The sequence below is a fragment of the Marmota marmota genome, unplaced genomic scaffold (genome assembly GCF_001458135.2).
Source record: "Marmota marmota marmota unplaced genomic scaffold, marMar, whole genome shotgun sequence".
Lineage (NCBI taxonomy): Eukaryota > Metazoa > Chordata > Mammalia > Rodentia > Sciuridae > Marmota > Marmota marmota.
The window spans coordinates 5,762,252-5,790,243 of record NW_026000170.1 but is presented as its reverse complement, the minus strand read 5'-3'; the positions used below and the strand labels follow the sequence as shown (position 1 = coordinate 5,790,243).

Below are 27,992 nucleotides of genomic sequence, written 5' to 3'. Positions count from 1 at the left end.
TACATTTAGAATACAGGATTGGATTACTCCATTAGGCTGGGCTCTTCCATTCCACCAAGAGTTCCCCATGTCTTTCCTTGGAGGGAATAAGGAATAGCTCTCCTTTCTCCCCTCTGCTGTATCATGCCTGCTGGTGTCTTGCCCTGAGCTTCAGGGACAGGACACAGTTTTCACAAGGGAAGTGAGGCAGCTGCCAGCACTTAGTCAGTGTCCTTCCTACTTGGAAGCTCAAACACTGGTGAGGTGAGGTTTCCTTTTGGTATGATGCAAGGAAAATCGGTTTAGAATGCAGGGAAACCTGGGTTTAAACTCAAGTCCCATCTGATATGATATGATATGATATGATATAACATAAATAATATACCTCTTGTGCTGCAAGTGAATTAACTTATTTGAGCTCAATTTCCTTACCTATAAAATGAGGACTACAACACAAGAATTTTATAGGGTTGCATATAGACAATATAAAATTTTGAAAGTAGGCATGTTATTATTATTATTATTAGTGTTTTGCTATTATTACCATAATGTCTACCATAATCAGACTAGGTTTATTTTCAACCTAACAAACTCACACAAAATCAGAAAAAAATAGAATTTCTTTTAAAAATGTTTTTTTTGATAATAGGGAAAGGTCAAATGACTCAAGAATGTTTTTAATGTTTTCCATATAGACACATGTTTTTTAAAACTAGTTGGTAGAAATTATGTAGCCCTGCTTTCTCATATTATAGACTAAATAAATAAAATATTTGTCAAAACTTCGGGTCACAGCTTAAGTTTTAGACCTAAACCTAAAATCCAGAGCTCTTCTTTATTCATTGTGAGGTGGTTTCTACTATCATATGTGATATTACGTATTATAAAATATTACATTTTATATTTAATACTTATCTATAAATATTTTATGTACAATATTATCTAGAGATAAGATCATGCTGTAATACTTATTCATGAAACATTAAAGAACTAATCATTAAGGCAGATTAACAGAATATTTTAAATATGCTTTAAAAAACATAGGTGGTAGGGTCTTATCAAACATAGGGGTACCAGAAGCCCAAAGCGTTGGATTCGAATTTCATTGTTTAACTCTGGACCAGTGGTTTAAGCTCCAGGACATTCAATTTTCTCATTTAGATAAAGGAGATAAAAATCTCCTAACAGTGTTGTTAGGAAGGTTCACTGTGATAACATATATAACATTCTTGGCACATAATAAAAATGTAATAAATGTTAGTTTCCTCCTTCATCTCTTAATTTCAAATCCATAAATCTATACTGTATGGGGTAGGGTCTACCCATCTGCATGGAGCTTGCACAGTAAATACTGTGGTGATGGTGATGGTGATGGTGATGGTGGTGCTAACATATAAACCAAAAGTCCTGTAAAGGAAAAACCAATAGCTATGATTATTCAGGACACCCATGAGCAAAAAGCTCCAATCAGAGTTAACCAATATATATGCATGAAATATTTGATAGCAGGGGGCTAACTTGAAATGACATATGTACATAAAAAGTAACAACTTAATGATCCTTGAAACACATACTTCATCTCAGAGGATAAACGTGCACTATTATAGTGGAAACAATCAAGGCTCCCTTAAGCTGCAAGACGGGCCTCTCATGCTCACAGCATTAGATATAAAGTGAGATGGTAAGAATGACAGGAAGAAAATGCATTGGCTTACCAAGTGTGTAACTCAATTTATCTCATGTAAAGTTTGAGAATCTAGTTTTCAGCTATTGTTTTGAAAATAGGTCTATTCCAAACTCCTTGAGTATTTAAAATAATTACAGGAAAAACAAATACCAGGGTTGTTTTTTTTTTACACTTAATAATGAGGATATTTTTAATATTATAAGTGGTGCATCCATAGTATACATGGATGGAACATCCTTCAATAAGCGGCCAATTTACACAAGAAATTCAAGCTGGGACAATACTTTAAAAATGAAAACCAAAACTAAAGATTGAATTTGATTGCTCTAGAAGTAAGAAAACAAGAAAAATAAAGAATCTCACACTCTAATACTTCATCATAGGCAGGTGAGAGGTATCAAAGGATAGAAGACAGAAGCATAAAGGTTTTAAGCCATGGTTTCACAAATACCAAGTTTACTAGTTCCTTCTCCATCACACAGCTAGATTCCTCCATTCCATCCCTGATTCCCTGTTGCCAGTTCTCTTTTTCCATCATTTCCTTTCATGTCACAGTGAAACTCTAAGGCAAGCCTTTTCAGAGCAAGGAAGGATATTGGATGCAGAGAGCTGAGAGGAAGGCTGGGCCCAGGCAGCCTCTGCGGCTGATGCTTTACAATCCAGATTTGCAGGAGTAAACCATCCTCATCTCCAGAAGCAGATGGGGCTCATCACCACAGGGACCTCTTGGATCCCAAAAGGCATGCAGGTCCTCAATTCTGTCAGTTAATCTCATCAAATTACCAGAACAAAAGAAGGAGGTAAAATGGGCAATTCAATACAGCTCCCTTAGAGGTACCTGTATTTACCTGAAAGGTTAGTGTTGGGGATTTGGGGCAGCTGTGATAAGGTGAAGAGAAACTTGTGTGTGGAGAGCAACTCTACTATGATTTTTAAAGCATTATATTAATAGTTTTTTTTTTTTAATTCAAGTATATTCCTATGAAGTAAGTGCTAGACAGTGTGTGTATGTGTGTGTGCGTGTGTGTGTATCTTTGTGTGTGTGTGTGTGTGTGTGTGTGTATGGGGACTGAACTCAGAGGCACTCAACCACTGGGCCACATCCCCAGCCCTATTTTGTAATTTATTTAGAGACAGAATCTAGGGGACAGACCCTCAAATCCCTACAACCATGTGTTTGGATCAGGGATCTTGTAGGCCACTAAACTGTACTTGCTGGCCTGTATTTCCTTTAGGAACTTCTGTTGGTCCTTTCTGCTTGTCTGTCCCTCTTCCCTTTTGGGGTGACACCACAGAAAAGGTATAATTAATATTTCTCAAACTGAAATAAAAAGTACTTTAAAAATAAATTTCCAAATCCTTGGTGGACTGGTTAACTTGTAAAATTCTATGAAATTGTTGTGGTGATGTAAAATTACTACCAAAGTTTCTAAATGTTAAGGATTATTGTGTTTATCTTGTGAACTCTTAATATATGGACTAGCACTTGTCCTCAGATGGCACTGAGTAGTAAAAATCAATTAAGAAAAACATTCTTACATGACCAGTGTAACTCCACATCCTCTAAAACTACAAGCATGGGATCATAATTAGAATAATTTATACTTCATGTGTGTACACTATGTCAAAATGGATTTTACTATAATGTATATCTAAGAAATACAAATTTAAAAAATGGCAAAGAAATACATCCTTCTGCATGATCACATGTGTTTCTGGAAACTAAAAAGTCATAGATGCAGAGTGACAATGTCATTTACCAGGGACTGGGTGTGGGGGTTGGGGATTGGTAAGATAAAAGAAGAAAAATATTTAAAAACTTATTATTCATAATTAAATTTTAAAAAGTATCCCTTATTCCTAAGAAATAAATGCAATTAATAAAAAGTCAAATGAATTTGAATGATAAAAAAATGCAACTTATTTAAGAGTCAGTCATATGCAAGGTTTACTAACCACTACTAAACCTATGTATACCCTGTAGAGTTGCATTGTGCAGGATATTAAAATTATCTATTGCAATTCATAATTTAAAGTTAGGTAATCAAAATTACCAGATTAAAAAAATCACATATTATTTTTGCAGTTAATGAATCAAACCACATGAAGGTTGAATAAAGAGGCAAATTTCAAGTTCACTTGCTCTGTCAGAAAGCAGAAGCTCAGATTTGCTTTATACTGTTTAGTGGTATTTATTTCTGTGGGGTTCTTTTTTTTTTTTTTTATTTAATTTTTTATTGTGGGTTGTTCAAAACATTACAAATTTCTTGACATAACATATTCGACACTTTGATTCAAGTGGGTTATGAACTCTCTGTGGGGTTCTTAACAGCTCAAGTATGCTTCAAAAACTTGCCTCGCCGGGTGCATTAATTAGCACATGCCTGTAATCCCAGAGGCTCAGGAGGCTGAGACAGGAGGATAGCAAGTTCAAAGCCAGCCTCAGCAATGGTGATGGACTAAGCAACTCAGCAAGACCCTGGTCTCTAAATAAAATACAAAGTAGGGCTGGAGATGTGGCTCAGTGGTTGAGTGCCTCTGAGTTCAATCCCCACACACACACACACACACACACATACTGCCTAGCTCTTCATTCATAGGAATATACTTGAATTGAGAAAAATTATTAATCTAATACTTTAAAAATCATAGTAGAGTTTCTCCTCACATATAATGAATGTCTCTGTAGAATAGAACTTATTTTCTGGTGGCAACCTCAGAAAATATGCAACTGCCAATGTAACCATTGGAGGAAATTTGCCCAGGATCATTAGCATTAATTAACAGCCAAATGGTCCTGGCCTCCAGGAAGTCTACAAAGTACACAGCAGAAATCCAAAATAGAAATCTGTGCTTCACCAGTTGCTTCAAAGCCTATCAGTCTTTACCTTCTCCAAAAACAAAGTTGCAAGGTTGTGTTGCAAAGGCCAAGCTCAAGAGTCTTCTCCTGTGAAGAAGGGGCTAGAACCCATAGTATCTCTTTTAATAAAGGAGAATTTCTCCCTCTTCTTTGATCATTTGTAGCTAGTTTCCTTCCTAACACCCAGATAGGAAGCAAACTACAAAATTACTCTGTCAAGAACTAGAGTATAAGGAATGTGGAAAGGAGTATAAATTCCATTCTAATCATCTCAGAGCCCAAAGTTCCCTCTAATTTTTTAACTAGCCTCATGTATAAAGTGAACTAAAGAAAAACTAGACAACTGACATTCAGAGGACAGATCGTTTTTCTTGATGATGACAGGGCCAATCAAAGTTCTACAGATGCATTTCTATAAATTTACAGAGGTGACAATGTCAGAGTTAGAGGAAAGCTTAAAGTCAATCCCATGCTCTAATTTCTTGGGACAGCATCCCTTGCTAAATGGTCACAGTCCTTGTGCAACAAAGATTTGGTGCCACAACTCACCAGATTCTGAGGCACCTCAAGTTGTTTCTGTTGGTAGAATTTGTTGGCGAGCTCTGGCTCCACAAACCTGTTTGCCTCCTATGGAGCCTAGATATATATTTTTATGGTCTTACATACACTTTGGTAATCATGTAGAATAAGTCTATTTTTTTCTTTTGCAAAGGATTCTTTAATATTGAAGACAGCTGTCCTCTTCTTACTGCCATTCCTAATCAAAACATCTCCAGTTCCCCAAGTCCTGCTGTTTTGAGCATCATCCTTGTTACTTTCTAAAGACTATGATCATAAATCTTCCTCCAGAATCAATTTATTGCCCATTTTGAATTGAATAACTTAATTGGTTACCAATCCACCAGAATGCCTCTAGAACTCTCCAGAAAGGCATTAAACTATGTAAAGGTTTTGATGAAACCTGTTACATCTCCCTCACAAAGAAGCAATGAGGTTACCCTTACATGACTTATATTGAATAAACACATATAGGGTTTCAGTGATTATAGATTTAAAAAAAAAATCTGAGAACTTCAAGTCATATTTAATACTATGTTCTATAATTTTCCCTGCTTCATTATGAAAGAAGTAATAAATAACCCAATATATAATATGTAACCCAAGTTATATATTACCCAAGAAGTAATATATAACTCAGGGATATGGTAGCAACTGCCACATTATTATCAACACTGATTAACCACCTAGCAATGTATCAAGGGCAGAAGGGCACTGCCCAGTGAGGTTTCATACCAGACTGCCAGGGTTTGACTCATTCCAAGGCTTCTGCACATATCTGAAGCTGCCACATGATTCACCATTACCGCCTTTACCATCTATGTTTAATGCAAGTAGACTCAGGCTGATTGGAAATTGGGGAAACTTGTCAGTTGTTCTGTGGTAGGTAATAATTCCCTTCTTCGATAATAATGTATCGAATTTCATCTAAATCAGATTAATCTTCATCAACAAATACATTCTTCCCCATCATGTCATGAATAACCACAATGATCAAAATGTAGCTATTTGAAATTACAGATAACGAATAGGGTAGTTTATTTCTAGATACTACAGGTCTAATTTCCTTGAAGATATAGAGAGTGGCTAATGTATTCAGCTTTATATTCCTCATAGTGTCTAGAATGGTGTTTTGCATAGAATGCATACCAAATAATGTTAGCACTGTTAACTAATCAATATGGCAATTAAGACCATGGCTGATAGCTGCCACAGGACATAGAACTATCTGAATAAGGATTTCAGGCCACAGATCACCTTTCATGCAGATCCTTGAGCTTCTTTGGGGGTGTTTCCTATGATCTCTGGAATCTCATGCTCATAATTCTGGCTAGCACTCAATTTAGGAGATAACAATTAAAATATACCGAAGAAAGTTAAATAACCCCTTCAAATTCAATCTTCTATTAAGTCTCTCTCTCTCTCTCTCTCTCTCTCTCTCTCTCTCTCTCTCTCACACACACACACACACACACACACACAATGTCTTTCATTTGTAATTTTTTCCCCTGATACTGGGGATTGAACCCAGGGGTGCTATACCACGGGGCTACATCACCAGTCCTTTTCATTTTTGATTTTGAGAGAGGGTCTTGCTATGCTGCTGAAAGTTTCACTGAGTTGATAAAGCTGTTCTCAAACTTTCAGTCCTACTGCCTGAACCTCCCAAGTCACTGGGATTATAGATAATGTACAAACACACCTGGCTAAAATTACTTGGTGGAATTTATTATGCCCCATACAGTGAGCTTATAAAGACCACCAGAGAAGCAAATGCTGGTTTGCTTACAGAGCAAGTCATCAGTGAAGGGACCTAGCCTTTAAATGGACCCTGGGATGTCTAAGACATAAACACAGGCTCAGCGGGACTACACAATGCTTCGTGCCAGGAATTTTTGGCAGCTGTAAATATTGAATCAAAAATGAAAACATTCTACCATGTGAATATGATAAGCAGCAGATGAAGAAAAATATTTACACAGTAACAAACTATGATCAAAACCAATATAGAGCAGATTTTAAACACTGTTAAATGGTTTTTGTTTTGAAAAATATTGCTGTCAATGTATTTGATCATCCCCAACTTAGAGATATATTAACTCAATGAATAAGTAATAAATGTGTCTCGTAAGAATATAAAAGTGGGATATTTTTTATTCCATTCTCCTTTTATCTTCTAGGAGAAGAAAAACATCAGTCATCAAGTTACTACTCTTCCTTCTCCTTAATCTTTCTCTTTTCATTTCCACTGTCTCACGCCTCAATTTCTGTATGCGCTTTTCTCAAGAGTTACTACTGTCTCTGTGGTCTCTTGTCTCCAGTGGACACTCTGAGAAGCCACTCCCTGTTTTAGGCAGACATACTGCACAGGTTCCCTGATTCTACGCCCATGTTCAAGCCAAAAAAAAAAAAATTCAGTAAACAACTGCATATCAAATCAAAGTTTGCATTTCTTTATCTGGAATGCTAGGTCTCTGTAATCTAAACTTAACCTTAATTTGCAAACTTACTTTTATTTTTTCTGTTTAGTTCTTTAATTTAATAAAGCTAGTGTGCCACCATGCTCAGTGGGTATCATTCACATTTCCACAAAAACTTTTACCTTATATCATTCCTATTGCCCAAAGTATAATTTCCATTTTAAAATATTTTCTAATTTCATTTTTGATTGACATATAGCATTTATACACATTTATGAGATGTGATATGAAGTTCTGATTCTTGTATACATTGGATAGAGATCAACTCAGAGTAATGAGCATACCTATCACTTTAAAATTTATTATTTGGAGAAAGGGAGGAGGGATGGGAATGGGTAAGACAGTATAATGAATTGGACATAATTTTCCTATGTTCATATATGAACATACAACCTGCAAAACTCCACATCATGTACAACAACAAGAATGGTAAGTTATACTCCATGTATGTATGATATGTCAGAATACATTCTACTGCCATGTATAACTAAAAAAAAATATTTTAAAGAATAAAAAGAAGAAAAACCTTAAATTTTATTATTTCTTATGGTAAGTATATTCAAAATCCTTTCTTCAAACTATTTTGAGATATTCAATGCAGTATTAATTATATTAGCTTAACTGTATCAAAGAACAACAGAACTTCTTCCTTCTAACTGGTACTGTTGCACCCACTGACCAAACTCTCTCCATCTTCACTGCCCACTATATTCCCCAGCCTCTGATAACCACTATTCTACTCTCCAGAAATGTCTATTCAGATAATTAGTCAATTTTTAAATAGGATTTTTTTGTTCTTGATTTTATTCTCTTATTCATTCACACCTTTCAAATAGTCCAAGTGTTATCTTTGTTATTTCATCCCTACTCTTTGCAAATCTGATTCACATCTACCTTATTTCTATCTTGCTACTTACTTTTCATTTATAATTGGAAGGAACTTAATTGGAAGGAACTCAAAGGTCTGCAAAACAAGCCACTCATTGATTGTGCTACATTCAATATTATTGTAGTATAAAATGATACAATATTATTGTAGTATAAAATGATACAATATTATTGTATCATAAAATGATACATAACACACAATATATTACATTATTTTCTTTCTTTCTTTTTGGTGGGGTGTGGTGCTAGGGCCTCACACATGCTAGACAAGTGCTCTACCACTAAGCTACATCTCAACCCCCTCAATACATTTTTAATAATGTTTTCATATATATTAACCTTGTACTGAACAAACTAAAATATGCTCAATTACACATTTTATTTATAAAACTGAAAATCACCTTACCTTTGCCAGACAGTAGCCACATAGAATATGTCATTTCTGTAATACTTAAAAATATTATTTTAAAGTTTATTAATTATCATCTTTTGTGAGTTAAAGAAAATAAACAGATCAATATACCCAACAAGTAAATAAACATTACTTTTGCTAAACTGAATTGGTATAAATCAATTTTTCATTAGAAGGTAAGATAAAGCCTCCAATTCATCTGTGCCTATCAGGGATGAGAATGCTACCCAATAATAAAGAGTTGTTTGGAGATGTTTTAGATCATTAAAACTTATTTCTGTTGCCAAATATCATGTGCATGTTATTTTATAGAGAACAATAATTTCTAAATAAATTTCTAAAGAAAATGATGAAAATGAAGCTGCCACCCTGTCTAGTATCATACTTCGTAGTCAGAGTGTAATGCCTGGCCAGGAGGGCAAAGCAGAATCAAAGAGGAGTGTCCAGGGAGTGACAGATGTGGCCAGAGGCTGCTGAGGACACTGATTGGAGACAGAGAGGTGGGCAGACCTACCCTTGCTTGCTTGGGGAGATTTCCTACAGCTAGTGTCAATGGACAGCCAGAAGAGGGAAGGAGGCTTAGAGTCATCTGGACATTTCAGGATAGACCTGCCTACTGGCAAAGAGCCAGGCTTCTCTGTTTCAGATCCAGGAATATATTCACAAATACCTAAACAAGTTACACCTCATAATTAAATTTCTGTCAATTATCTGTCTATTTCAGATAAAAGTCTGGGGGCATGAATCAAGCACCTCTTTATTTTTCAAACATATCTTATCAAATAATCTTCCCCCTCCCCCATGAAATTTTACATGACGACCAAATATTTAGTTCAATTAGTATTGGGACTGCTCAGAGAGAAGTAGATATTGGAGCAGAGGGAACCAGAAACCACATACATCCCTGTCTTGCTTATCACTCCCAGGAACTGTGAAGCACCTAAGGCCCCAGAAAATACAGTGTCAAAAGCTAATAAAACAAGCACACAAATTTATTAACCCTTACACATATAGATAGATGCCAAACTATATGTGATTGGCTAGTAAATAATCTTTGGTTCAGTGAGAATAATTTGGTGGATATATTAATTTTGCAGGGAAAAATTAATAAGGTGTAATGCTAATAATCACAGCATATTAGGAATACACCACAAGAACTTCCCTAATGATTGCCCCCACCGTTAACTATTCTGTCTTGTTTCTTACCACTGTTTTCAGCAGCCATATGAAAATTTCATATAATCCACACTGCATTGATAATAAGTATATCAATGTGTCTGTTTATAAATCAACTAATCATAATTATAAAAATAAATATAACTGTTTATAAATCAAATAATCAGTTCACATGCCTGATTGAGTTTTAAGAATATAAAACTGAGTCAGAGTCACATATAAAATAATAACACAGGATGAAAAGATCATCTTATTTGATTCAAAGTAACTTTTAGATAACAAGGAAATGTAAAGGAATGGTCCATCTACAAGGATACTGTAGCTCCAAATATGTTGGGAAAGATACTTTAAATTGTTTATTTCTAATAAAACGGTTGCGCTAATAACACTAGATTCAATTCTTTCTGAACATAGTACTAAAGGTCACATTTTGTTATCATTTGTGCAACTGTTATCTGTCACCTCCTAAGCAGAATAGGGCAGCCATGGACTCAGAAACAAAATTTCTTAAGAATTATTTATCATCAAGTGATAAATTCTGTTTCTATAGTTACCCTACTTAACTACAAAGTATTCACAACCCCAATTCCTTCAAGGTCTAAGTTGGAAACATTTTAATGCTTTCACTAAGAATGGTATGAACATCCAAATGCAAGAGCACTAAGATCAAATGGACTCCCACATCTAAGCTTTACTCCACTGCGTCGTGTCTTACCTCTCTACTTTTATCCAAAACTCTCAACTCACTCTGTAAACAAGCTTTTATCATCTTACCTTAGTTCATCTACTTGCTCAAGTTAGGGTACAAAACAACATGAACTGTGGACATAGAGATGCACGGAACCTATCATTTTGCTTTTAACAAAAGCAGGGTGTGGCAGAAGACCGATTTAACACACAAATTTATTACTGCTATTTTCTGAAACCCCTTTAAAATAATAATAAAGCAATTTTCTTTTAAGGGCATCAGTCTTTAAGAACAAAAAGAAGAAGAAGAAACAACCAAATATCAGAGGGATGTGTGATAGCTCATTTAGCAGGGCCAAGAGAGCTGAATCCTCAGCTAGCAATGCACAACTCAGAACAATGTGATTTACATGCAAAACCATTAAAGATGCAGAGATTTGAGACAGAAGCTTTTTCTAAAGAAAAGGAAGAGAAAGATGAAATTGTTTTTAAAGGATGATCTGTTGAAACTATTGAAAAAGCAACTGGACCTCTATCTGTCCATTAAATAAAGAAAACATGCATATTTTATTCCTTTGTTTGTTTGTTTATTTTTTAAAGCAAACTACCAGATCTCTCTTACTTGAAGCTGCAGGCAACTAGAGGTTTTGTTGTTTGTTTTTTGTTTTGTTTTGTTTTTTTAAGTAAATGGTAAAAGCCAAGTCTTTGGACAGACATGGTTTGTTGAGCACACAGCCACGAAACTGAGTACCTGGGGAACTAGAAATTGTGACATCAGAATGCTGGCTATTATGGTTATGGTGTCTTCCCTTGTCTCCTACAAAGCTGACAGTCTTTACCTAGAGACTGAAGTTATGAGAGTCTGTACTCTTGAAAAAAGAAAAAAAAAAAAGAACAGAATCATCTAATCCCATTTATACCCTACTCCTCTCAACAAAAGCTCTTCTTTGCTCCTCTGTAATGAATTCTGATGATATCCTGAATCTGATGGATGTCTTTTTACTTGGAGTTCTTACAGAGTTCTTCTGGATTCTATAGATGCTTGTGGAAAGATTTTTCTGGATTCTAACTCTGAGAGAACTAAACATTACTAGAGAAAAGATGGGCAATACAAAGTGCAGGGCTTTAAATGGAGAAAGGAGAATGCAAAAAAATCCAATGTTATGTCTAGATCCATTAATACGAACAACAAGAACCAATAAAAAAAAATCCAAGAGTGGCAATAGAGAGACCAGAATACCTGAGTTCCTTGGGATTTTATTTATGTGCAGCCCTGTGACCTTGGGCAGTTCCTTAACAACTTATCTCCACAGTCCCCTCAAGTGAGCCGGTTGCTAATTTTTGTCTAATGGTTCTCAAATCAAAATGCAGGGTCTTTATGAAAATGGCTTATAATCCTTCAAGAATCCTAGAAAAACTGAAAGAAAATTAAGGAAAAAATGTAATTTAATGAGTTTTACTATTGGAGACAGATAAACTAGAAGATGGAAAGAATACAAACAGAAGGGGTAAGGCACATAAAATCAGGCAATGTCAGTGATAAATAAGATGAATTTCAGAGAATCCTTTTACCTTTTAAGTCTCATGGAGAAAAACAGCTTTCCCAAAGAATTTGAAAGTATAAAATTAGCTACTAGACTAAAGGCCTCTTAACTAATTTCTTCTAACATGCAAGTGTGCAGAACAATTACAAAGGCCATTATTTTCTCTTTTGTAATATATCAAGGTGAAATTCACTGAATATGCTAATATTGTCCCTTGGGTCACTTTAGTGGTGGGCCGGTGGGGAGTGAGGGAAGGAAATGTTGGCCTACAAAGGTCTCCAGTGGTTCCTTAGCAGGGAGTGGAGAGGGATAATTTTGAGGGAACAGGAAAGGAAATGATGATACCTATTCCTAAGTCTGATGATGTTGAATCGTGTTAGTTCTTTATGCTAGCCTAATCCAAGGTGGATCCAAAACTGGAAGCAGAAGAATCCCTTGGGAAACTCACTCAAATCTAGCTTCCCAAGCTGCATCCCTGTAGGTTCAGTTGTTTTAGAACTGGATCAAAGCCCTGATATGTACGTCTTTCAAGATTTTCATATGTGGGTTCCACATACTGATTTAGGAGTTCCTAGAGCAGTCAAACAAAGTGCTTCTTCTTGGAAATTGTGCCCTACAAGAGGCACTGAAAGGATCTAGAGCAAAAGCTCAATTCAAGATGTAAACTGGCCAAAGCATAGCTCTGGGTTCATGTAAATTTTCCAGCTGCAGCCAAACTGGCAGTTAGTAAAACTGAAGTCAGCAATTAAGTTATTAAAGAAAGAGGATTTCTGAATAATAAGTGAGACTGGATATTTTAGTTTCTGGCACTTATTGAGAGCACAGTCCTTCCAAGGATGATAAATTGTCTTTTTACAGATGGGGGAGTAGATATGTAGGAAGAAGAGTGTTTGAAGGTGGTGAGGATAGACAGTTTGAATTAAAAAAAGAAAAAAAGTTACCCTTCAATTAGCAGCTCACAGGATGATCTGCTTGTCTGTGTCTAATAAATTCAAAGAAGAGATTAACCATCTAGCTTAAGAGTCTTCTCTGATATCTTACATGTTCAGGCTGAGTAATGCACAGCTCAAGAAAGAATTCCCAAGAGATATTTTACCTGATCACTTCTTACAACAGTATTTATACTCACTAAAAGAAAAACCATTTGATACCTGTGTGGTATTAAGCTTGATTTGATCACTGACTTATCTTTGTTGTTGTTGTTTTGGTTGTACCAGTGATTGAACCCAGGGACACTTAACCAGCTGCGCCACATCCACAACCTCTTTTATGTTTTGTTTTGAGACAGGGTCTTGCTAAGTTGTTTAGGGACTCACTAAGTTGCTGAGGCTAGCTTTGAACTTGGGAATCCTCCTGGACTGGGATTACAGGTATGTGGCATCCACACTGGGTTTAGAGTGTTTCTCTCTTTAGGTGCAGAGAGAAACGCTTTTGTGTCTTTCAGAAAGTGATGGACTAAGTTATTTCTGAAGTTCTCATCCCACCTGTAGAAAGTTATAGGAACTCAAAAATGATCCACCTCCTGCCCCTCAGGTATATCCTGAGGGATTGCCAAAACAGATCAACCAGGAATGACAGAAATAAAAGGGAGTGGCTTGGTAGTGCTCTCTGAACTGAACAGCAAGAAAATGACATGCTCTGTATCATTTTCTCTTTGCTAGTTACTGGCATCATTTCAGGTCTTTCTAGAAAACATTTGATATGGGCTTCTGCTAGGGATTTGAATAAAGCTTTCACTGCAGAAAAAAGGTCTAGGCACTGCAAAATGAGGTCTGAGGAAACCAAGTAGAGTTGACCTGAGCTAATTTATTTACTTTATTTATTTATTTATTTTTTATTCTAAGACATGGAACTCAGTGGCCTCAAAATATATTGGTTGTGCTTCTGCTGCCGCTACAGCTTCTACTGCTCCTTTCTTCTCCCTTCTTCCCCTTCACCTTCTTCTTTTGTTCTCCTCCCATTCCTCCTTCTCTTCCTTATTATCACTATTATTATTATTAGAGGGAAATGAAAGGTAATTTATTCATTCATTTATAAAATATTTATTTACAGCATCCTATGTGCCATGCTAGATACACTAGCTACTATAGGATTGTGAACAATATACTATTCCTGCTCATGAGTGTTAAACTTCAGTAGGGGAACAGATAATAACAACTCAAAGAAATGATATAATTTTGGAGAGCAGCAGGTGCAATTGCAAAATCAAATGTACCAATGCAATCAAGTGAACACAGCTGAGTTAAAACTTTGACAAGTCATCTATGCAAAGTTTGAGAAAAATATTGCAATCAGAGTGGTCTTGGGTGCAAAGCCAAGATATGGAAGAACTTTGGTGTGTCTGAGACGTACAGCGATATCACCACCAGTGAAATGTGTGATTCTTAGAATGTAATAATATCCTAAAAGAATCAAGAGAAATATTTCTCAGGATGGGTACAAGGCATCATTAGACCCAACCAAGGAGGCTCTTTGAAGCTTATCTTTGAAACAATCCATTATGGAGAAAGAAATCCAGAGTTTGTGGTGTTCTATATAATTTGAAAACTCAAATGAAAGGTTTTTCTCCAGACTCATTTGTTTGAAGAAAGCATTCTCATTATCAGTTTTGTGACAGTTTTGTGAGGTCTTCCTTAAGAAACTGGAAAGTTTCTTCCAAGATCAATTGATGGATTGTGCTGTCCAGGCTGCCTTAACTACAACAGACAAATCTGATGATGCTGTCAACAAGCCCTGTTCTCTAAGTTAAAGACATCCCCCTTACTACCTCATGTTGGTACTTTTTCTTCCTCCTCATATTGATTGACCTCGAGTAATTCAATAAAAGATTTCAAGGATGTCATGAAGGGTTTATCTGATAAAGAAAGAAACTGGTTAGAATTCTTAGAATTTAATTTTTCAGCTGGGAAAGGATTTTATTTTCATCTTCTTGCTAAGAGATGACCACCAACACTAGAGCAAGAGTGTGTGAACCGCATCATTCTGAACAGCAAAAGGCTGGACACATGTTATGATTTGGATATGAGATGTCCCCAAAAGCTCCTGCATTAATAATCAGAGGTGAAATGATTAGATTATAAGAACTATAGCCTAATGGCTCCATCTTAACTTCATTGAGTGATAACTGTGGGAAGGTGGGACATGGATAGAGGAGGTGGATCCCTGAGGGAGTGCTCTTGGTGATTGTATCTTGTCATCCTGGCTCCTGTCTCTACATCCTGGATGCTATGTCCTAAGCTGCTTTCTTCCTCCACACTCTTCTGCCATGAAGTTCTGCCTTATCATGGGCCAGGAGCAATGGAATTGGCCAACCATGGACAGAACCTCTGAAACCATGAGGCAAAATAAACTTATCCTCCTCTAAGTTGTTCCTGAAAGGCATTTTGGTCACAGTGACAAAAAGATAACTAATGCAACCCTCAACTACCAAGTCTTCCTCATTAGTTCAGGCTTCCTCCTACCCCTTTCAAATAATACCATCTCCCTCCACCACCACACCTCCCAATCCTGTCCTCCAAGTATGAAGCATCAATTCTGAGTCTCTTGCTCTTACATCATTTCCAACACACTCTTCAATTTCTTTAAAGTTATTTTATAATCTGTCCTTAATAATTGTAAACCTTCTAAGGCTAACCTATAGTTGTTATTTATACCAATTCTTATTGTTAGCTTGCCCAATTTTGCCTTAGGTGATTCTGGAATGCCGTCTTCTGTTCTTTGTGACTTCATCTTGGGGATTGGTATTTGCTTCTACAAAGTATCTGAAAACCCAGTGTCCAGCCATGGATAGAGGTAAATGCATGCTGAGATGCACTTTCTGGTCCTGATAAGGAATGATTGTTGGCTTCTGGTTAGAAAATCCTGGAGGAGGAAGCACTTTTCCCCAGAACAGCACATACTCCCATTTTACTCTCTGAAGGAAAGCTTTACTTTCTTAGATCATGCTCAATTGCTGAAACCATCTGGGAATTCAGACTTTCTACCAAGGTCTAATCTGACTGGTCATCCAGCTGGGTCTCCAGACTAGTGTATTTTCTTTGTACATATGCCCCACTTAAAGCGTAAATCTAGACCATAAGAAATCCACAGGCCGACCTCTAGTATGCTACTTTATCATTTTTTGTCACTTAGCAATTCTATTACATTCCTGTAAGTTTATCCATGCCTACAAAGGAATGTTCAAGAATTTTACCAGGCACAGTTGGTAGAAGGGAGAAAGAGAGGGAGTGAGGGAAGAAAAGAGAGAGAGAATGCTGAGTGCAGGGGTAGAGGAAGAAGATCCAAATACTGCCTGCTCAAAACTCTTTTTTCCATTGTAAAGAAGTTAACAGGGAGCCACTGAAGTTCAGACCTTTATTGTTCAGATGTGACAGGATACTATTCTATAGCTCTAAGATGTGATTACATGTCCTAGAATCAGAGTTGGAGGGCAAAAATCAGAAGTTTTTTGGGGGCGGGTTCTGTTTTTATTTTTGGAACCTGGATTTGCTTTGTATGGTTCTGAGTGCTCCATAGCCACACTGGATGCTACGCACAGATCACCTTAAGGCCAACCAAGCACTGGCCAGTCTGGCTGTCCTCCTGGAGCCTCTCAGAGTCAGTGGGCATGTGCTTTGTGGAACTCCAGAACCTGGCAAATCACTCTTCCACTCTCACCCTCATTATTCTCCCCAGGGAATTTGTCCTGACAGCATGGTGGATGTTCTCCCACCACCTGTGTCTAGTCAGTGCCACCTTACATGCCCTAGGGCTGAGATCCCATTACAATAAATCCAGTTCAATATCATTAGAAAAGGAAAACAATAAGATATGAAGAAGGATGGTAAGAAAAAATTTAAAAGTCTGTATTTCCTATTCTAATTCCAGGGCACCTCTGGGAGACACCCTGAAAGCTACCTGGAAATGCAGGAAGATGGATTCTAAGTGCCATGACTCAAGAGCAAAAGTCCAAAACACTCAAGAGCAAAAGTCCAAAGACTCCCATATTAACCGTATTTCTTTGGAAGAGCAGATATGAAGGACGGCTTTACTCTTTGAACAAAGGGTTGGTAACCTGTTCCTATTTTGAAATGTCTGATCACAAAATATTAAGTAAAAATGTGTAAAGGACTGTTTATTTATGGACATAAAAGTTTCCTATGGAAAACATAATTGCACAGATGAGTTTAGAGTTTAAAACTAATAGAGGCGAAGGCATTAAATGTACCTGAAGACAGATAACCAAAAAGGGGAGGAGAAAAGATATGAATACGGAAAAGGCAAGGATAAAAATCTTCTCCCTGTAGGTACCAGGTATGAGATATTAAGAATCTTTCCACTGAATAAAGATATCAATCCCTTTAAGGCAACTCGTAATTTCTCATTAGAATGGAGGGCTCCTTCTGGAGGAATGGGAACGTCAGGTCACATATGGCTCATAAGCATTTTAAACGTCACTGTCTTTTCTGTTTTTATCACCCCACCTCCTGTGGCACTCAGGATGGAACCCAGGCTTCAGCTCATGCTAGGCAAGCACTCTACCGCTAAGCTGCACTCCCAGCTCCTCTATTCTGTTTTAAGTCAAACCTTCCAATAAAAAAAAAAAAAAACTTATAATTAATTTACTATCTCCCTCCCATTTTTCATGGATTCCAACCTTCACCCTCCCTTCTTTTCCTTTTTCCTCCATAGCTTCCACATATGGGAGAAACCATAAAACCCTCAACATTAGGAGTTTGACTCCCCTGCCTACCCTCTCCCCACATTAACATAACTGGCCAAACTGACTTTTGTGGATTTCATACCCTATTCTGCATAATAATGGGAAGGAGAGAAAAGAGAAGGCCTAGATTATACTGGTAACAAAATTTTTGTTGCGCCAACAATTAGCCTTATTCTTAAGTAATAACAACTAAATAACTGAATCTTTTTCCTGACTTCTGATCCTGGAGAAATATGGCAGGGTGACAATTCTTATGCCAAACTCATCCCTCTGATGACCCCTCCTTCAGGTTTCGATCCTTCTCTGGGACGCCACAATCAAACTCAGGTATTGAACATGCCCACTAGTTGTTCTGGGCCATGTGAGTAGTGCTACAGAATATAGTTGATTCAGAAACTCTAATAAATAAAAATTAAATTTAAACAGAAAATCGATAAAATACAGAAAAATACACACAGATAATTTTGAATAGAATTTCATGGGCATTTAAGTTTTCTCTATGTGCAAAAGTTCATAAAACTGTCCAGGAGCTCCCTAAATTATATAAACTATAAAGCCCTGTACTCAGTCCTTTCCTATTTTGTTTCTTTGTCATGCTTTGGGTATAAATCAGGACACTATGCTGACAGTGTGAAAAGTCTTCCTCACTTAACGTTTATCAACATCTTTTCCATAAGTACACTTAAAATGCATTGCTTTTAAATCAATTATTACATATATTACATACTCATACAATAAAATGCTATGCAGACAATAAATATACGGTTAGAGAATGTTTATTGATATGGTAACATATTCACAATATGTTGAGTAAAGAAAATAGATTATAAAACACCATTTACAATGAGTCCATTTTTTTGTAAAAAAAAAACCAAGGCATGACATTCTGTATGTGTATGCATGTGTGTGTAATAAAGCACTTGTAAACATTCAAAAACATTGGAAGACCTATACCAAATTTTTAGCGGTGCTTTTTTACATGGGCTGAGATTATAAATCATGTTTTCTCCTTTCTTTACTTTTTATTCCATTACAGTGAACATATATTTTTTGTTTACTATAAAAAATAAAACACAGTGTAAAAGCCATGGGTTTCTGAGGCTCAGGGGCCCTGAGTAGCACTTCACCTATGACTCACACCACATTGAGGATCAATGTGTCAGAGCACAGCTGTGCTGGGAACCTGGAAACTGGGCTACAGATGACTTTATAGAGCTCACCAGTCCTTGGGCGCCATCAGGAGCCACCTGGACTTTAAGTTGCTCTGCAAAGCTAAGGCTATGATAATAATGCCTCAGGCACTTATAATGTGTGTATATGTCCACACATACATGTGTCTTTGTGTGCTTTTACTACCTGTACATTAGTGGTTTACAAGTTAGGGGATACATTAGATGCTTCAAGAAGTTTAAAAAATTTGGATCCAAACATTTTTATAAAATATGTAATTTAAAAAAAATAGGAGTAAAAAAGTAACTTGCTATATTTTAATCTAGTAGGGATCAGCAAGTTGTTACCTTATGTCAACAGGATCTCTGCCATCACTGTACAAACAGTTGTACTCTAATTGTCTGATTTTTGAAAAAAACTATAGTTCTCCATTAATTATTTAAAAACATTTAGAGCTACACAGAGAACCCAAACATCTAAAATTGAACCAGGTTGTATAGCACCCACACACACACAACAAGGTCCAGGCACATCTGTTCATCACATTCTCATCAAGGCTAAACAGTGAACTGTGCATAAAAAAGTAATGGCTTAGTGCTTCTTAGTGTCCTGCACTTACAGTTTTAGTACCTAGAATAAGTATTAATTGTTCATCTTATAGTTCTGCATTATAGTTTAGTATTTGGAATAAGCATTATATTGCCCAGTCTGTTATATTTATAAGAATGTGAACTGTACTTAGACACTTTTGGTAATAGAACTTTGGAACAAAATTTTTCTACTTAAATACCCTTTCAAATATAATCTGCATAAGAGTATGCAGCCATTGCCAAGTAAGCTATTAATAAATTGTTACTATATCTGAGTAAATCTGAATTTTCTGTGCTACTAAAACCAAGTGAAGATATCATATTATCTACAGCTGACCGCTCTGCAACTGTCATTCACCATGCCCAGTGTCTACTTTATATCCATATACTCACACATTCTTCCCACTGGTTACTTTATAAGCACATATTTATTACAAATATCGTCAGAATTCAGACATTCCATTTCCATGCTACCGCTTGGCACAGGAGACCATTGTCTCATGAAGTATTCCAAGGCCTAGGGACTCCTCACCTGCCTTCCTGATTTCCACTTTTACCGCCTGATCTCTTGCTTTCCACCCTGGCACTTTTGCAGCCTGATCTTCACACCTGAATCATGGCATTTTCTGCCAATGCTCTCCAAAGGTCTCCCATTCCATTAGAATGAAATCCAAGTTCCATATAATAGTGCATGCAGCCCTGCACAGACTGACACCTCATTGACTCAAACTTTATCTCCTACTGACCCCTCCTCACTCACACAGCCATTCTGGCTCCCCTGGGTCCTCAGAAAAAGGCCCTAGTCCTTCCCCCTAGCTCCTGCCACCTCAAGTGCTCTCTGTCCCCTCACCTTTGATGTGTCATCTTCTCATTTTCCCAGTCAGTCCCTCCTTACAGCAGCCCCACAAGCTTCCTACCTCCCAGGATCTCTATTTCCCTTTTACACTTGACACCAACTGAAATAATGCTTACTCAGATTACTTACACATTTATCATCTGTCTCCTCCTTGAAGAGTATAAGCTTCATGAAAGCCAACAACTTTGCTTTGCTCATGTCTGTATCCTCAGAAGACTGGGAACAATGTCTGCCACAAAGGAGCTAATGCACATTTGTTGAATGAATAAAATATTCTAAATTTCAATCTATCACAAAATTCTTATCAATAAAATACCATGCTCACTTGCAACCTATCATGGGGTTGCTTCTAAGATCTTTTTTTTTTTTAAATGAAACAAATCTGTGTAAAAATTATAAGCTCCAGAGGAAAGTTTATGTGATCATTATAATTAGGAACTATTTATACTACTCAGCATAATACTCCAACAACCACACTGATGGCGCTAATCCAAATTTACATTTATAGGCCACTTGTCCTTTTGAAAAGAGTCTATACCCATCCATCTCCACATGTGTACAATAGTGATGGTCTATTTAAATGCAGACTATTTCTAAGAACTTTTTCACTTTGGGTTACATCTGAAAATGACAGAACTTAAAGCCACTCAGGGCTTTCCTAAAATTATTTCTACAACAATTTTTGCCATATGTGTCTATTTCCCCAGGCTTTTGTCTCATAGTGCTGTTTCTTTTAAGTATACAGTTTTTGTTACCTCCTCAATTCATAAACACAAGTATTCATTCATTTGAATATACATTTGTGGAAATATCTAACAAGGAGCTGAAATCCTACTAAGCTCAGAGGCACCATGGGCCAGACCACATAGCCCAGGCCCCAGGAAGATTGCTTTCTCTTTCTCAGCATACACAGCTATTTGCAGTCTCCCTCTCCAGTCCCTGCCACTGGGCGTGTACAGGGTTTTAAAGCAGCTTTGGCTACAAAGGAGTACTACAAATTAAATTTTCATCATAGACAGAGAAAGAGAATTTTAGAAGCCAGAAATGTCAATTATGCCAATTTCAAAATATTTTTGGTTTAATGATTTCTTTATCTTAATAATATTGCCTAGCACATCAGGATGAAAATCTGTGGGGTAATAATTTGATAATATCTTCATTCCTCAAAGCTTACAAAATTGAAAAAGAAATATAATACCCAGGAATGTTTGAGTAATTTACCGGCCGCTGTTAATTGCAAGAGACTTTTCAGTCAAGGCATACATGTGTGTACATTTTTAAAAATTAATACATGCTTCAATAAAATAAATATAAATTGATTTTATGTGGTAGAATAAGTGCACTGGACAGGGCAGTCTAGCTGTATCCATTTCTATCTTGAAATCACCAAAATAGTCTTGTGACCAACTAAATTTTATGTGGTTAATATAAAAGTCAAATAGGTGTTTTTTGTTTGTTTGTTTGTTTCAGGCTTTGATTCTGATAGTTCAATATGAATAAAATTTATATGTTTTAAAATACAGGCACTTCATGTATTCTATGTATTCTCTGCAATCATGTAAAAATGGAAACCAAATTTTAATAAAAGGACAAAAGATTCCTGTATCACAAGTTTCTGAACAAAAAATGAGAGCCTGGAGTCAATAAAAGACAAAAATCTATCAGCTCTACTGATCTGTATGAGTTCACACTGAAAGAAAAAAACTTGCACTTGACAGTAGTATTCTGGACACCGAACTGAAAATTACATGTCACATCTTGATCGACTCTTCTTTAATCACAGTCAGTGATTTCCATTCACAGGAACAAACTTTTTCCCTGAATTATTTATACTGAGATTTTAACCATCACCATCTCTGTAGTTTTCTCTGTTTCCTTCTTGGTCAATAATCATTCACTGATAGAAATACCAGCATGCCGTAACACAAAACCAAATTCCACAGACAAGTAATCAGCCCTTTGCTTTTCTGCTGAAAACAATAAGAAACAGAATCACAGATTTTAAAAACACTCTTTTTTTTTGACAAATCTGCTATTCAAAAGACTTGCTCAGGGCTGGAGACATTGGCAATCAACATTTCTGACAGAACCCTACATCACACCCATGGACCAAAATCATAGAAAGTGCTGGCCATCCAGGGTCCTAGAGAGAAGTCCTCATGAGCAGCTGGGTACCACAGGATGCATCCACACTTTATTCTTTGTGTGCTGAAAATGGGCAAGTCTTCCAAAATCAAAGAATCTGAAGAAAACAGATTTTGATTTTTACTTTGTAGGGTGTTCTCATTAAATATCCTTTTGCTTTCTGAATAAAGTCCTCTGGAGAGTCTGGCAGGAGCAGCACTGTCACTGCCAATGCTCACTCCTTGTATGACCCGTGAGCTGTACATGTTTACTTGGGACTATTAAAGGTGCTGAAGGGCTGCTTTGTTTCAGCACTGCCTCGGGGTATTCTAACAATACCAGCCAGGATTTCAAAAGCTGTGAGCAGATTTTCAATGTCTTACCTACCTGACCACTACAGAGGACATTCATTCAACATATAACATCCAGATATGACATGATTTACATTTTTTTTTCAATTTATACTGAATTCTCACAATCCAAAGAGTCCAGGACATGGCTCTGGATCATTTACTATTTTTTTAAATATTTTTTTTAGTTGTTGAGGGATCTTTATTTTATTCATTTATTTATATGCGGTGCTGAGAATTGAACCCAGTGCCTCACACATGCGAGGCAAGTACTTTACCACTGAGCCACAACCCCAGCCCTGGATCATTTACTATTGAAAGTACTGGGAATTACCTGAATTAGATAAACGTAGCAAATCAACACAACCATAATATAGTGACTTTCAAAGCAAAAAAAATATATATATATGAATTTTATCTCCATCTTGAAGTTTAAGGTCCACAAAACTGTCGCATTTTATAACTAGAGAAGAGGATGGTTATTGCCTGTTCCCCCATACAACTGATGCTACTCATACTGATTTTAAAACTTAAAAACTCACTCTTATGAGAATTCCTCCTTGTATAATGAAGCAATAAAACTTCTCTAGATTTTACAGCAGTTAGAATTTCTCCACCTTAACCAATCCCATATAATCATTTAAAAACCCATTTAGGATCTGTGATTCGCATCTACAGGTATCCTTCGCTTTCACAGTGTGCTTAGTAGTGAAAGAGAACTCTCCATCTCCATTGTCTCCATCAACCATTTTACCTTTACCAACTGGAATGCAACCAAAAAGCAAACTGCAGCCACTAACATGACCAAGAAGTCATCACTCATGTAAAAAAAAAAAACAAAAACTGAGTTTTCCCAAAATACCAGTCTCCACACCAAGCTTTTCAATATTAAACATGCAATCTGAAACGAAATCAGGACACAGGCTATCTATCCCCAAAGAGGATCTCTGGTTGGAGTCACCTGACACTCTTCCAGGAACACCTGTCCTCTTTGGGTGGTGCGACACATGCTTTTCCTAACAGCCAAGAGATCGCAGAAGGGAATCCACGGAGACACAAGGACCAAGAGAGCCCGGGACTTACATTATTCATGTACTCGCTGAGCAGGTCCTGGAGCGCCTGCCTCACTGCGTTGCACTCGGCCACGATGCGCTCGCGCCTGTCGTCCCGGGTGCAGGAGGAGTCAGCCATCAGCGCTGCGCCGCTGATAATGCTCTCCAGCCTCTCCTCCAGGGACGGCCGGAACCTGGCCTCGCTGAACGTCATGGGGTCCAGGATGATCTTATTCTGAAAGATGACAACAAAGAAATGAACAGCGAAGGGGGATGGCTGCCTTTTTTTTTTTTTTTTTTTTTTTACTGTTTTCTAAACCATTAATATCTGAAGCCCAGGATAAGACAACCCCTGTGGAGGAGAAAACTGGTTACTGAGGCAAATTCTCAAATGGCCTTGACAAAGTGTTAACTTTTGTGCGATGTTTTTGCACCAAATGTACTCTTCTGGTTGAAGACACATCTTGTTTGAAGAATATGTTCTTGGCAAAGGCTATCTGAATAGAGCCATTTTCATGTGAGACGGTGACACTGGCTTCACATTTTTTTTTAAGTGCAGGAATTTCAAGGGAAAAAAAAAAAACCCGTTTCAGTTGAGAGGGATTATGGAAAGATTTTAGAGCTCCAACATGATATGTAATCAGTAATGTCAGTATGCATTAGTCATGACTTGTTGTATACATTACATCCTCCTCACGAAAAGCAGACAATCTTATGGAAGGATGTCTTTGAAAACTCAGACAAATAGCACCCAACAGGCATATTCAATGCAGGTTAATTCCTCACTAGGAACTAAAATATTTTTTTTGTGTGAAAATTAGTCTTATAGAAAATGATTCATGATGTGTATCTAAGTCCACATGCATTAGATTTATTGCAATTAACTGACAGTATCAAGATAGAGGGACTCACATTTTTCTGAAGGAGCCTAGATAAGGGGGATAATAGTGATGGCTCCTAAAAGGAAAGAGTCACACAAAAGTGTGAGCTCAGTTTTGCCTCTGCCAAGTCTGAGGAGCCTGGAAACTTGTAGGCAGAGGTGTTCACAGAAGGTTGGAAAGATTCAGGCAGCGTTAGGGTATCTGGACACAAGATAAGGAATGTCTCACTTGTAAAGTACATCAAGTAAGAAGAGCAGACTAAAGAACACCCAGATTATATTAGTTTCAAAGGGTATACAGAGAGACGAGAATCAAAAAGAAGATGGAAAGTGCAGTCATAACTGTAGGCATAGAACCTGGAGAATTTACAGCTAAAGAGTAGAGCTGGACACTGTGAGTGAAGGCTAGATTCCTTTGGGGACCCATTTCTGCTCAAGGCAAACATGTTAATGGATGTAAAATGACCTGCTACAGGAGAGATGGGGGCTCATACCAGAGCAGAGATGATGATGCACTGAAATTTCACCTCTCTCCAATCATAATAGCAATTATCAAGAACACAAGCAATGATAAGTGTTGGCAAGGATGTGAGGAAAAAGGCACACTTATATATTGCTGGTGGGACTGAGAATTGGTGCAACCACTCTGGAAATCAGTAAGGAGATTCCCTAAAAAACTAAGAATAGGACCACCATTTGACCCAGTTATCCCACTCTTTGGTATATATCCAAAGGATTTAAAATCAGCATAATATATTAACACAGCCACATCAATGTTTTATAGCAGTACAATTCATAAGAGCTAAGTTATGGAACCAATCTAGGTGTCCCTCATCAGATAAAGAAAATGTGGTTTATATATACAATGGACTATTACTCAGCCATGAAGAAGAATGACTTTGTGACATTTAATGGATGGATCTGGAGACTATGATAACGAAACTCTACAATGCTAAGTGAAATAAGCCAATCTCAACAAAGTTCAAATGTTCTCTATGATATGTGGATACTAACCCACAACAACAGGGCGATGGGGGGGGGGAGTAGAAGTTCAGTGGATTAGACATAGGGGAATGAAGGAAAGGGAGGGAGGACAGGAATAGGAAAGACAGTGGTATGAATCTGAAATAACTTTGCTGTGTTGATATCTGAATATGACTCAGTGACTCTCAACATTGAGTATATCCATAAGACTGGAATCTTAATGAAAATAAGGTATATTCCATGTTCACATAAAAATATTGAAATAGACTCTACTGTCATGTGTAACTAAGAAGAACATAAAAAATAAAGAAATCACATGGAACACTTAGTGCAGTGTGTGGATATTTGGGGACCATCATTACAGGTGAAAGTTCCAAAGGAAACCCAAGAAGGGGGCACAGGTGTTCCTGCTACACCCTCCATCTGCACGAGCACTGGGTCTGCAACATCTCTTCCCAGGGGGGATTCATTTAAATTATTTCTCCTGCTTTTCTGTTGATAAAGAAACACACACACACACACACACACACACACACACACGTGCATACACACAGACACACCACACTCACACATACACACACACCACATTTTCTTAATCATGCATTGAGAACTGACATTCTAATTATCATGAAAATATAATTAGACTTCCTATTTTATAAAGATTACTGATTTTCAAAGACCTATATTACAGAAAACCATATTAATATAAAACAAAAAAAAATGGTTCAGCTTTAAGGTTTCAAGAGACTTTAGAATCACATATTGGCTTTCAAGATACATTTTCATTATACTTTTTTTTTTACTAAAAATATAAAGAAGTGCCAATTTGAAATATGCTGAGGTCAATTTGAACTTTTCAATAAGGTCAATTGTTAAACAGTTTCTCTGCATCGCAGAGGAGAATGTACTACTATCATCAGAGTACTATTTCCTAAATTATTTTCTATGGAACACTGAACTTAGAGATATAATGTTTCAGTGAAAAAATAAGGTTTCCTAGCCAAATGTGTTTGGAAATACTGCATTGTCCTGAGCAAATTATCATATGAAATGCTTTGGAGAGTTCTGCATTAAAGGAGTCAGTTCACTCTTTAAAATGCATGCATTATCTCTGAGAGCTTAGGAACACACTTTGGGAAATGTGGCAAGGGATATTTGGCCGTGTCAGGCCACTAAGCTCCCTACCTGCCATGGCTTGGGGCTGTCATGAAAGCAAATGCGTGAAACATGGAGCTTGACAAACTCTGCATAAAAGTTACAGCATCCATCACATTTCTAATGGAATTATTCATTATTTATAGAAGACAAGGGAAAAGCTTTTTGAACAATCTCCCTGGAAAAGAAACAATAAATTTACAACATGCTAATCTATATCTGTGGTGCAGATGGGAAGCACTGTAATGATGGATGTGGAAGGCTAGTGGGCAGAAGCCACCCAGAGGAGAGAAAGTGGAAAGGTAAAGGACCATGCACCTATCTGGGCCTGCGTATGTGTGTGTGCGCACAGGCATGCATGTACAGGATGGGGTTAGATTCTCCTTGTGTGTCTATGAGTCTATAAATGGAGGCGGAGTAGGGGTATGCCTGAGTAGAAGAGGCTATGTGTGCATGTGTAAGTATATGCATGCACATGTATGTGTATGGGAGGACACCTGGGGTGTGTGTCTCTGTGCATATCTCTGAGTCTATGAGTGGGTGGATACAGGTTGTATGCATGGGTGGAGGAACTTAGGTACGGGTGTGTGTGTGTGTGTGTGTGTTTAGAGAACTGGAAAGATTTCAGACTTTAGTAAACGGGGGCCGAGGGGGACAAATGAGGCCAGAAGTTCAACAGCTAAAGTAAAAGAATCTGTCTCCAGTTGCTAAAAATAGGGAAAAGCAAATCACTGGAACTGAATCCTGATCAAGAAATACCCAGAAAACGAAAGCCAAACTGTAGTGAGGGAACGTGTCGTGTGATGCTGCAGTGTTTGGGAATGAGTAAAGAAAAAAAAAAAAAACACCTCTTTCCTAA

General features: G+C 37.2%; 1 protein-coding gene and 1 long non-coding RNA gene across 5 annotated transcripts in view; one reads left to right on the top strand and one right to left on the bottom strand.

The window, feature by feature from the left end:
- Ctnna2 (catenin alpha 2) overlaps window positions 1–27,992 on the bottom strand; it is a 992,415-nt gene that overhangs the window by 679,598 nt on the left and 284,825 nt on the right. For all 4 annotated transcript variants that reach the window (XM_048787429.1, XM_015499866.2, XM_048787430.1 and 1 more), the window contains exon 7: window positions 24,146–24,349. In XM_048787429.1, the coding sequence (XP_048643386.1) occupies window positions 24,146–24,349 (204 nt within the window). The remainder of the gene's footprint in view (window positions 1–24,145; window positions 24,350–27,992) is intronic.
- On the top strand, window positions 5,556–13,177 carry LOC125611838. Its single transcript, XR_007342072.1, has 2 exons — window positions 5,556–5,966; window positions 11,003–13,177. It is a non-coding gene; the product is annotated as an uncharacterized LOC125611838 (long non-coding RNA).